A 12,987-nucleotide genomic window follows, 5' to 3' on the forward strand; every position below is an offset into this window, starting at 1 on the left:
ATGCGGCGACGCACAATCAACTTAAAATTGACCTGTTGATTTAGTTTCACAAAAAGGTTTTACTACTAAGATTGCGTAATACATTTGTTGCCAAAAGGTTTCAGAATTTGTGCCTTCCCCAAGGCAAAAGGAACCCATTGCTAATTGGATTGGAGATAAAGGAACCCATTGATGTCTTAAAGACCATACATGGGATCAAAATGAAGGAAAATGGTCATCAAATCCTTTCTCAAAGCATAAATTGTACACGGAATCGTTTCAGCCATAAAACAATCTTCTGGTTTATGTATGCCTCTTATCACCTACCCATCACGGTGTAATTGCCATGCTTTTACAAAGAGCAAGCTTCGCAGCCAATCTGATTTTTTATGCCCGTGAGACCCTGAGACGTTCTGTTAAATTATAACAGGATGCCGGCGACTCTCTCTTCTTACCAGAGAGACCTGAATCAAGCACGCCTCCTTGACAGCAAAGCAAGTATATAATAGAGAGCAGAATCTACGGAGGACAACGCAATTATGAGCAGCCCAACAAGAAGAAGAGTGAGAGTCGCAGTCTTTAGCTGCAGAAAAAGAGAGAATTCAATCATCTAATCATTTCACTATTGTACTTGAAAAAGTGCAGTAGCCATCGCTTGAATAGCAAGATTGCTCTTTCATTTGATGTTAGGACTTCGTCAGATCCAAGGTACCGCAATTTCTGAGGGTTGTAAGACTTGCATATGCAGCCAACTCCCAAAGATCAATATTTTGTAATCAATAAATTTTCGACCAAAAAAAAAGATTAACTACAATAATTCCTCTAAAGTATAGAGAGTTTTTCACTTTGCCCCCTAAGATTAATTTTTTTTTTCCTCATTTCACCCCCAAAACCCTTAGTCTAACTCTAAAATTTTATAATGGTGATTATGTCTAAAAGACATTCAAACCCCTGAAGGTTAGCTATCATATTTAGCCCCTGGTATAGTTTGTTTTGCACTATATCCCCAAACGTCATTTTTTTCTCAATCCTAAGACTGTTAGTCAACTATATTCTTCTATAATGGCCAAGACAAACAAATAATGTGTAAAAAACATTGATACCATTGTAATAATTAAAAAACCAATATAGCCATATAACTGGGTCTAGTTAAATTTATCCCAAAATTACACGTTCAAGATAGAGGGAGATGTCCCACTCATTTCATGTGAGAAGGCAAAAAGTAAATGACACTGGTCTAAAATATTACTAAAGTCTAAAAACGACTAGAGACATAGTCTTTGTTTCAGGATTTTAAATCATCAGTGATGTGCATATGGGTGCTCTTTTTTTCCCCTAAAAAACTCCTAGGGTTGTTTCTTAAAATGCTATGCTGAGAGGTATGCTTTTCTCAAATTTCAACGGCTTAAAACAGGGGCATTTTAAACGTATTGATGAACTACTATAACCTAGGGGGAACTTTTGTAGTTAACCACAGGAAAAGTACAATCACCTAGAGTATAAAAGATTGTTGACAATAATTGGTTTAGGACTCTCTAGCAAAACCACCTTTCAAATTGGCTGTAGACAAAATTTTCCCATTTTGGCTAATAATATTGTTGTTTTGCAAAAAAAAAAAAAAAAAAAAGAACAAAGAAATAATGATAAAAATGTTTAAAAAGGATATCTTGAGAAAACAGAATTTAGGAAAGCTCATTAGTATACTTAGGAAAGCCCATATGGCACCACCAAGACACCCAACTTTCATGATTGATAGTGGCTACAATTTACTAATATGGATCATTGATGATTGGGTATAATTATGAAGAAGGTGGAGGAAAAGTCTCCTACATCCAGCTCCACATAAAAATTTTTAAGGCTGAAAAAGTTTCTAGGGCTGAAAAATCAGAGAAGTTTCTGGATTCATCAATGCTTAAATGAGAGTTATTACAAATAAACTACGTGCATGAATTGAACAGAGTGAAACTATGAAAACATGGAAGTCTAGAGACGTTCATAAAACAGAATTTCATACCAAGCAAACATAGGTCTAGAATATAACATTATAAACATATCTAATTGCTGCAAAAACTCAGAAGTTCTCTTCAACTTTGTGTATTGGACAATTTAAAAATCTGAGGATCTAGGGCATTCTCGTGACGTGATATTTGCAACAGAGCAACTTCCAACTATAAGATGGATAAGTACAAGTCACGGTGATGAAATTGAGTTGAGGACATTGCTTCAGACTACGCCCTTTCTTCTCCCCATTGCCATCCTAAGGTTCTTATGGTTAGATTTAAAGGGGCACCTAATTCAAGAATTTACAAATCCAGTTTTTCGTTCACATCAGGCAGGCACGATGATTATATATTTCCAAACAAGAAAGGAAAGTGAGTGAACATATCAAGGATCATCTTCACTGATGCAGCAGGCAAGAAAATGTTTTTTCTTATTGTAGTATCAGGAATATGGAGAACTTGTTAAATTTTAGTTCATAATTCTTTAGTGATTTTATGATTAAATAGATTAAGCAAAAGTCTAGTCCACAAAGTGGCATACAAAAAAGGTCAATAACCATTGTTATCCTTATCAATCAGGGCAGCCAGTCAGCTTAAGTCATTACTGAAGGTAAGGCATTGATTTAGACTTACCGTGCTCTGAAAGCTTGGCCATTCTATGTACTTTAACTGACTTGGCTGCTCAACAAGAAATCTACTTAGAGACTTCAGAGCCCTGGAGAAAAAAAATAAAAATTTCAGCACCAGAGCAATGAATTTCCCATTAATGTAACTGTTGGAAAATTCAAGAATAGAATCCAATCGCAATAGGAAAAGGCTTGGACTAAATTCCCATGGACATAAAAGAAGACAATTTTCTTTTTCTTGGTGAGAAAAGATTTACATTTTGGGAATACGATTTGTAACTGCATTACCAGAAAGATTTCTTTAACACATTTGACCAGAAGGGCTCCTGATCAAAATCATCATCAATGCTTGGCAGCTGATGATTTCTACCTACTACAGATAAAGCATATTTATTCCGCACGAAACACGGAGTCCTTCCATTGCCCATCTACAAATAACGTAATAAATAATTTCAGCTAACTTGTATCATTCACCCAAAAAGATAGACGCCAATTATGGACGACTAGAATTGTTGGAGATATACAACCAATATGAGGGCCAAGGATAGTTACCTTGCCGGATGGCACTGGCATGCTTTGATGATTTCTGAACCTGCTCCAACTGCGACAATGAATACGGGAAGGTAGCTGAGGACGAATTACACCAAGCGTTGGGCAAATGACGCCTCCAGTGAGAAGAAAAAACAACTCAAATCAGGCATATCAATATATATATATATATATACAAACCAAACGTACGTAAAATTAAGGGAGGGAGGAACCTTGATAGTTTGGCATCCATCTGGAACAGAGCGCCATCTAATGCAAAAAAAACTAGACCCAATTCTGTCACAGAGTATCCACATCAAGAACAAAAACTAGAAAAGGGAGAAAAAAAAAAGAAAGAAAGAAAAGAAACAGCTGTCGGGTGCAGATAAGAACATAGGAGAAAGGCTTAACAGTAGTTAAAAACCACGGACGGGACGTAATCAGCAAGGAGACTCACACTGGGAAAATAAGAAGAGGAAGGCAATCAAAAGAAAACTAAGAGTGAATAAGCAGAGGTGGCTTCTTTTAGGATAGCATCTTGGCAGTGACATACAGTCGAACATTTGGTGGGTCAAAAACTCAAAACTATGCATGCAGAATAAAAGCGGTTTTGACACATTTACAGCATTTGGTCTACACATCACGGGTCTGTCATCAAGCTGTTTTGCATTTCTCCTCGACGAACACAGATTCTTTCTTTTCTTTTTTTTTTTCTTTTTTTTTTTTTGCTTTTATTTTTTTTGTTGAGGGTTTAAAAACAATCTATTACATCGCGGACGGTTCAATGCAGAAAACCTCCACCTACTATTATAGTAATTGCACTTTATCCTCTTAAAATATTTTAATAGGCACTTTGTATTAAAAAAAATTAATTTTATCTAAGTAATTGACGAAATGACCAACCTCTCCTCCTCCATTAAAAGTCGGATAACCTTTTCATGTACATTTGGCATGCGTTCATAGCTGTTAGTGTAAAAAAAATCACTACATTATCAGTGTATAAAAAATTAATTCAGAAAAATTTAAGTGGTAATTAATGCTTTTGGTGGGAAAAATTTGCTACTTTAAATAGACTAATTTTCACTTCATAACAGCAGTCTAATTAAAAATATATAACAATAAAATATAATTGAAACAAAAGAAGTAGAATAAAAAAAGAAAAATTAAAGAAGAAAAAGGGAACAAATGGAGTTCGAGAATCTTAACAGCCACACTCCATTACATATTTCAAGTTAGCCCAAGTCAGAAAAAATTGCTATCAATGAAAAGGCATTAAAAAAATCCTATTTATTATTCTAATTCAAAACTATTTATTATTCTAATCCTATTTTAAAAAAATTGCTGTTATTTTGCTAAATTCAAATGAAAATTTTTAGGCTATGCTCCTTTTTGATTATTGTGAAGATTTCAATTGAAATTTTATCTATTATATGAAGTTATGGTATCATGATGAGTTGATGAAGATGATGAGATTTTAAAGTCGTAACAGTATCCCTCGATTTCTTTTCGTATTTTGTCCCTTTTATGTTTCCCCCAACCATTTTAATTGTTATTTAAAGTGATCCTGCATTTTTTTTGATGTATTTTTTAGTATTAGATTTTTGTTATGAAGTGAAAATTAGTGTATTCAAAGTGACATAAAAATTTTCACCAAAAGGAGACATTAGTCTATTAACCAAGCCCCTAGAGTTTTCTCCAAAAAAATATAGATTAAAAAGTCTATTTAGATAGGAGATTATTCAAAATATTATTTAAAATAATTACCGTAGGTGTTGATATAGTATGAAGAGGTAACAATATGTTGACTGAAAAGCATATATATTTGTAATACAAACAATTAATTATTTGCACGTAACGTATGTCCAAACGCATCCATATTAGTATGCTGTGATTAGGCACGTCTTAGCGTTGAAAGATGAACCAACTTATGCGATACTCAAATTGAATTCAACTTGGTAAAAGTTCGTCCAAATTTGATTCGCCAACTAGTCAAACCAAGGTTGAACATACTGGTGGACGTATTAGGAAATTTCATGCTTGATGTTTAAGATGATGAAATGTATCAGTACCAACTAGTATCTTGTGATTGGGGACACGTATTTAGGAAATGGTCATTAGGAAACTTCATGCTTGATGCGTAAGATGATGAAATGTAAGTGGAACATCAAAGGCAACATTTATGGCTTGGGATGGAAGAATTTATACACATGATGATTGGCAGTAAGCAAGTGCCAGCAGGCGGCAGCGAGGGATGATTTTCTTTCTGTTTTTAGTCGTAACTGGAAACGCATATACAACGCAATTGGTGGACGCATTGGTTCCTAGTTGCAGCAGCCATTTCTACCCTCTCCCACATCTCTTTTCTTGTCATCTCTCTGTGTTGAGCCGCAGATTCTTCAAGTGCAAGCCGCGAGAGGCACCTGATGTACAAACTTGGTTCCAATCCTTGCAGCATCTCCTTGACGTTCTGCGTCAACTGCTTCACGCTGTTGCTCCAGTGATATTTCAGATTCTTTTCCATGCCTCGAACCACCACCGGAAGCACATCTTCCATTGCCTGCGACGCCATCTTCACAAACTGCTCGTTGTTCCACACGTACAGCCCCCGCTCCGCAACCTGTTTCCAAACCATTCAGTTTCAAGTTTGGTGCAGATGAGTACGATCAAAGAGGAGTAGAAACTTAAACAATGGATTTGAGAAAAAGAAAGAATTTATTTTTGACCCGTGAAAGAGAGCAAGGGAGGTATGTCCTTAGGACGTTCCCAAGGAATTTCCATCCGGATAATCTGTTTACTAAATTAGAAGGAAATGCTGCTATTGACTTGGATCAGGCAGGGCCTCGCAAGATCAGATGTTTCCTCTGGTGTTGGAGACGAACAAATACAAATAGGAAATCTGACAACAAAGTACTTTACCTGTGAGTTCCAACTGTTCAAACACTTGGTAATTTGGGTACACAAGGGCAGTGCAATAGTCCGGTAGTGTTCAGGATCTATGTTTTCCACCACATCCTCTAACTCCCCGATGAGCAGAACTTCCTTCTGACAGTTTGTCACCGGCCAATATCTTAGCATTCCTCTAACGACAGTCCCACCAAGAGCTGCGTCCTTGTGCACGAACTGAGAGACGCAATAAGCCAACTGTCTGTGGTAAGCCTGCATCCCTTTTGGCTTGTGCAGGGGAATTAGGACTCTCGTCAAGAAAAGCTTGTGTTCTTGCTTGAGCGGAACTGTGAAACCGTTGATGATGCTTCCCCATATCTCCAGAAGGTCTCCGATTCCGCAGTGGTGCTGATCCGCCTCGAAGATGTAGTGCAAGAAAACATCATTCATTGCTTTCCGCATGAATGATCTGTAGAATGTGAATTTGGAGTATATCTGATGGCACACGTTCTTGAGGCTTTCGCGTTCCTTTGGATCTTCAGACCGGAACAGGGAAAGCAGATTGACAAGGAAAGAATGATCTATGTATTCACGAAGCTCTTTGGGGTCAGTCTTCAAGAGCAGACGGTGGAAGATGTCGAAAACAATCTGCAGATGTGACCAGGCAGCCGAAGGGGTGGCAACAAGCTCGTCATCATCCGGCAGGATACAGATGAGAGAAGTCTTACTGGGGGGGAGCGGGCGGAAAAGATTGGCCGACAACATCGAGAAAACAGACGACAGAACCTCACGATTGAATGCGGTTTTCGAGCATTTTATAATGGAAAGCAGCTGTATGAGCTTAAGCCTCTTGAGATCTTGCTGTGAAGGAGATTCCTGAGGATTATTGAAGGTATAAAAGACGGAACAATGTGGGATCAAAGAGAAGATTTCCTCATTTTCAGAATCCTGGCATTCTTTCCTGGGAGAACCGTTACTGCTCCTGGCAAGCTTACTTGCACCATTTCTGGGAGAATCAAGATCAAAAAGTTTCTGCAAGGTCATAGACTTCTTCTCCCTCGGACAAGCTTTCAGGCTGTCCCTCCTCAGACCCATATTCTTCCCTCCTTCCGACCTTCAGGCTACACTGGATCCATCCGTAATTGTCCAGAAAAGTACAAAACGCCCTCAAGGCTCCTACCGTCCTACGAGGTGCCAAAACTAGAAAGATACTGACAGAGGGAACAGCAATGTCTGATGTATTCTATTTGTCTTAGCTCGCTTGTCGATTCACCCAAGTGATGAAACGATACTCGGCCAGATAACAAACGGTACTTCGTAGGTAGGAGGACGTATTGGAATATCCGCAAAGAAAATCAAGCATTTCGCAGCTAATCTTCGAACTAAGACAGCTAATATGAGCTGCAGGGCTTCTTTGTTTTCTTGTTTCCTGTCCGGTGAACGCCACTTGGCTATCTGTATGCGAAAGAAAGTACTCTCGTAGCTAAATCCAATGATTGGAATATTCGTAGTGTAATATTAACTGTCAAACAGACAAAAATTAGGACCTGAGAACCAATTTAGTGCAAACTGCATGTGGATTGATTTCACCCTTAATCTTAAATTTTTTAGTATGGCAAACAAATCAAATTGACCACCTGCAATCTACTCATTAGTAGGTATCATTGGACTCTTTCAGCTGGTTCAAAGGCTCGGCCGAAACCAAGTCATCACTGGAACAGGATTTTCCGTTCTGATGATACCGGGATAAAATGATTTCGAAATAATGGATCACCGAATACTTGACCGAGTCGTCTCCGAAACGGATAGAAACGGTCAAGTCGTCCCGACTCAACTCGAATATTTATTATTTCTGCTAATTTTATTTATATTTATATATCATTTTTTTTACACTTTTTTGAATATTAAATGTTTCAAAAGTTTGGGTCTCGTCGAGACAACGACCAATAAGTCGAGATCGATGTAAAACGGTGAAGACCACGACTGCGACTTTGAATCATGCTTTCAACTAGAAACACATATCTAATGGCGCGCCATTAACTTACAACTGAAGATATGAAGCAGGTTTCATCACAATATCAGATAACAATCAAGGCTTCAGGATGAAGAGTATATATAAGCATATAATCGTGCACCAAGTCTGCCACTAAAGTCATATTTGATTATTTAAAGAACTTCTCAAATAATGTAAGGCTTTGTTCCATGATATTAGCCAACTGAGAACCATCCCACAAATGCAGTAATTAGCATCGCAATAATGGAAACGGAGTCCATTATTTTATGCATAAAAATTTATCATGTGGTACACAGGACGAAAATTTGGAAACCAATTGCTTTTGCTTGCTACACATTGGGCAAGGCTGTACCAAAAGCCCAACCAGAAGAACCAGAAGACCGAGAACCATGACTTTCAGAAAAGATAGAGCTAAATCTCAAAAAATAAATTGGGTTGGAGGGATGCACATCAAAATAGATCCGGAGCAGTGACTAGGGGTATCTTATAAAGGAGAAGATGCTGCAGAATACTTTATTCTCAACTTATTGAAAAATAGAGTATAAACAATGATATCAAGAGTCAAGGTGTCTGTACTGAGGGCCGGAACATAAGTTTAAATTCTTCATGCATCAGAACAAACTAACACAATTTCAACTAACGGTCTTCTAAAAAATCTTAACAGAATTACTTGATAACATAATCATCTATTTAGCAAATATAAACTAAAATATTTACCAACAAACTAACATTATTATCTTTAGTATCAAAAATTATTGAGCTACTAATTAAATTATTCTAGTATAAAAAATAATCTAAAAAATCTATAGAAAAAATTGACATACCTCAACATTCTTCCTTGTCACTTTTACTGCAGATTTCCAACTGTTTTCTTAGGTATTCAAACCTTATTTTGAACGAGACCTTAGTAAAAATGTCTATAAGTTGGTCATCAATCTTGCAATGAACTACAATAATATTTTCACTCTTTTGAACTTCTCGAAAGAAATAATACTTAATCTTGAAGTGCTCAGTGCTTCCATGAAACACTGAATTGTTGGAAATTGCTATGGCACCCTCATTATCAACAAAGATATTAGTAGCTCCTTGTTAAATATGCTTCAAATCAACCAACAATTGGCTAAACCACAAGGCTTGGTTAAGCACTAGTAGCAGCAACATATTTTGTCTCAATGTTAGATTAAGTCACCATATCTTGCTTCTTTGAATTCCACGAAAAGTATCCAGAATCCAAGTTGAATAAATATCCAGAAATGCTCCTCATGTCGTCATTCATTGTTGCAAGTGTGAAGTCTTCCTGCAATGTGGACATTGAGGAAATTTTCCTCTTCTTCCTTCATCTCTGCTAGGCTCACCCTCTTTCTTGTTTTCTTGTTCCACTGCTGTTTCTTCCCCTTGCCACCTTGCTAATTTGGTTTTTGTCTTTCGCCTAAAAAGCATCTTCTACTACTTCTTCCTTCTGGATGGATCATGGATCTCCTATGCTCTTGTGCTTATGGAGCATTGATCAGGTCGGACAACGTGATTTCAGAGAGATCCCTTGAATCTTCAAGGGAGGAAATTTGGGTTCAAACATTTCAGGTAAACTCACCAAGACTTTCTATATGACTCTGTTACTTGATGGTTGTTCTCCAAACAATCTAATTTTATTCACAATATCTAAGAGTTTATCAGAGTACTCTTTAATGTTTTATGTGTTTTTCATCCTAAGGAGTTCAAATTCTCTCCTAAGGTTCAAAATTTACATCTATCTTGTTCTGTCATTAGCTTGGAACCTACTTTCAAAGCATCCCAAACTTCTTTTGCAGTTTCACAAGTCATAATTTTTGTGAATACTGCATCGGAAATTGTTGAGTGGATGCACGTCAGGTTTTTTATCTCCTTTTGATTGTATCTCTACGGGCTCTTATCTCTGCAATCATTGGATCTTCAGACAATACAGGACTAGCGTCTGTCTGTCTCGAGCATATCCCAAAGATCGCTAGCCATCAAATGGGACCTCATTTTGATAGCCCAAATTTGGTAATTAGCTCCAGTAAAACTTGGATGGTTGGATAAGAAGTTGCTTCCAGGCATTTTCTTGTTGAAGGCTTGAGCGTATAATTTTATACTGAAAAGGAATCCTCATCAAGTTCACTTACTCTCGGGGGGGGGAAGAGGGGGAAAGACACAGGCCCTTAAGACTTAGGGTACGTTTGATAAAATTAAAGTTTGAATCTATTAAATTATTGAATTGTTAAGTAGTAAATCTAATACATTTGACTGCATATCACATTTAGTAATAAGTGAATATCTTATCAATTAATTTTGGATCCAAGTTTTGCCTAGAAAATTCAGTGCTGTTTAATTAATTCAGATGTTCAATTTTTGGTTATCAAACAGTCTAAATATGTTAAGATCTAAATCCATTAAGTTTAAGTGTTGAACATCAAACAAGGCCTTAGACTAACAAGGATATCAAATTGTATTGAAGGCTAAAAAATGAGCTTAAATTCTTCATTCATTAACAATATATCTATAGTATTTACAAAAGAACAAACTAATATAATTTCAATTGACAATTCTTTAAAAAAATCTCAACAAAACTACTTGATAACATAATCCCCCACTTAGAAAATCTTAGTTAAAATATTTATTAACGAGTTAACATGATTTTTGGTTAACAAACACCCTAAGAACAAGACTTCATTGGCTACTAGTGAAATTACTCTAGCATCAAAAATAATCTAAAAAAGTTGGAAAATAAGAAGTAGAGGAAAAATGTACACCAAGAACAACAAGGATTGAGCGCATACATAATTAATCATTGAGAGCCTTGGGAAGTGTTCTGCTGGGTATTTCAACCTTTAATTGATAACTAACGGGGGAAAATGACGGAAGAAGAAAAAAGTGGAATGAGGGACGAAAGTAGAAAAGCAGAGTGCTACCACGTACCAACTGGGTACCAACAAACCATTCAATGAATACGTGGAGGAGGGAATAATAGTGTTGCAGTGGCTTGGTAGTGACACGCGTCATTAGCATCTGCTAATCAAATAAAGAAAAAAAAAGAAAAAAAAAATTGTCCCGTGTGGCTAGCGTGTTTTTAAAAAATCAAAGCTGATTAGGAATTGGGGTTCTTGTAGGTAGAAGATAACATTTACCAATTTAAATTAAAAGGAAAGGAGGACGAAACTGCCAGTGTGGAAAAATTTTTCATTTTCCCCCCGTTAAATGGGTTGTTATCAAACCATTTTTTTTTTCTCACGGAGTGGTATCCGGACCTTTGACCCGACTAATTCCATTCTGGCATGAGAGAGGAAGCCCCACTCCACTCCGAGCACGGTAGCAAGGGGGCTCGAACCTTGGTTGTCCAGATAAATCTACCATATCCTAAAGAGAGGGAGCTGACCGCTCGAGCTAATCCTTGCGCATTTTGGTTTTGTTTTAGTTAAAGTGTTAATTATTATAGTAATTATTATTGTTTTATCGTTAAGAAAAGTCTACTTAAGGTTGTGGTCGGCTTGACTGTCTCCAATTTATTGGTGGTCCGAGTCCCTTCGATTTAGGTAAGACCCTGCGTTTCAGCATTAATAATCATTTGCTCCCCGGTGCCCAATGGAATTGGACCGCTTGGCAACTTCGTTAGACAAAAATCCCGCCCGCGGTTCGTCAGCTCGTAACCGCGCTTCATTTTGCCCTTTAAATTTCTCTCTCTGAATTAAAAAAAAATATATATAACTAAAATTAATCGAGTTCGAGTTCGAGTTCGAGTTCGGATTCGAGCGCTCCTACTTACTCTCACTCAACCCAAGATATACCAACCCAAAAGCCAAAACAAGGGAAAATAATCAGATGGAGTTGGACTGCTGTGGCATGCTTCTGTTTAAAAGTCCCTATTGTGAATGAGCTTTTTAACTCATCCAAGCTATTTTGCTTAACAATAATACTGGCTGTAGGTGGTCGTCCCTGATGATTCCAAACGTAAGTTGACAAGTTACAGGCACTTTCTTTGCTCAGTTAAATTATGAAAAAATAAATAAAATTAAGCTACTATACTACTATGCTAGCCAGTCTTCACGATGATTATAATTCAGAATGTTTGAGTCAAACTAGTTTGTAAATCTGTTGGGTGCTCACGTAGAAGCCTTATCCAGCTTTGTCGGCGGAGCTTAGGCATTCAAAGCAAGGAGGGTAAAGAGATAATTTAACGGTGATAGTGCGTATATTGTCGGAGCGCAATGGTGAAATTTTGTTGTTCCGTTCTTGATTTCCGTCAAGAAAATGTCAGAAAAAAAAAGCATTAAGTCAATATAATGTTATGGAAAAGAGCAAATGACACAAATTGTCACTCTACTATTTATATTTTTTTGTTTTAGCTACTAGACTTTTATTTAGCTAAAATGATCATTCAATTAATTAAAACATACTTCTCGTGATATAAAAAAATGTATATTTTTATTATTTGAGTGATTAAAAGTTTAAATTTTTATTAGTTTAAGTCACAAAAAAAATTACGCTATTTGGTTATTTGAATGAATGGCAATTGTAGTTCAATAAATAGTTTAGCGATCAAATCACTATATTCTGAATAGTTTAATAACTCTTTTTTGCCATTTTCTTTGTGGAAAATTAAATGAAGTAGCACTTCATTTCATTTAGAGCTAGACACTTTAGTTGAGATTTTTTTTTTTTTTTTAAAAAAAAGTTTTAATTCACACAGTAATCAGTCGAATTTACTCAACAAGCTTCGTTTGAAGGCCAAAACTTGGTTAGATTCAATAACTCATATTGTGTCGCATCACTTTATGAGATGATGTGATACAATTTAGGCTATTAAACTTTTGAAAATCGGATCTATCCAAATATGAGTCATGAGTTAATGCATAATTGTCTTACAAAAAACATGAAATGCATGGCTCTAGAGAAAAGTAACACTCTCCATTGGTGATTGTACAAGATAAAAAGTGTTAAAGTG

At 36.6% G+C, this 12,987-nt stretch overlaps 2 protein-coding genes across 5 annotated transcripts; both read right to left on the bottom strand.

Annotated features, from left to right (window-relative positions):
- Positions 1–106: 106 nt before the first annotated feature.
- On the bottom strand, positions 107–3,940 carry LOC113708041 (uncharacterized). 4 transcript variants are annotated; one of them, XM_027230491.2, is made up of 6 exons: positions 3,591–3,939; positions 3,367–3,430; positions 3,158–3,270; positions 2,894–3,033; positions 2,613–2,694; positions 107–562 (listed from the first exon to the last, which is right to left on the bottom strand). In XM_027230491.2, exons 2-6 carry the CDS (start codon positions 3,401–3,403, stop codon positions 449–451), a joined length of 486 nt encoding a protein of 161 aa, XP_027086292.2. In that variant the 5' UTR covers positions 3,404–3,430; positions 3,591–3,939; the 3' UTR covers positions 107–448. The 4 variants fall into 4 exon arrangements, with proteins under 4 accessions (XP_027086292.2, XP_027086290.1, XP_071921160.1 ...); XM_072065059.1 differs by having other exon boundaries at positions 526–714; positions 3,591–3,940; XM_027230489.2 differs by having other exon boundaries at positions 3,158–3,232; positions 3,367–3,938.
- Positions 3,941–5,284: 1,344 nt separating this feature from the next.
- On the bottom strand, positions 5,285–7,461 carry LOC113708480 (serine/threonine protein phosphatase 2A 59 kDa regulatory subunit B' eta isoform-like). Its single transcript, XM_072064334.1, has 2 exons — positions 6,050–7,461; positions 5,285–5,750 (listed from the first exon to the last, which is right to left on the bottom strand). Exons 1-2 carry the CDS (start codon positions 7,109–7,111, stop codon positions 5,403–5,405), a joined length of 1,410 nt encoding a protein of 469 aa, XP_071920435.1. The 5' UTR covers positions 7,112–7,461; the 3' UTR covers positions 5,285–5,402.
- Positions 7,462–12,987: the final 5,526 nt, after the last annotated feature.

Source organism: Coffea arabica, chromosome 9c (assembly GCF_036785885.1).
Source record: "Coffea arabica cultivar ET-39 chromosome 9c, Coffea Arabica ET-39 HiFi, whole genome shotgun sequence".
Taxonomy (NCBI): Eukaryota; Viridiplantae; Streptophyta; class Magnoliopsida; order Gentianales; family Rubiaceae; genus Coffea; species Coffea arabica.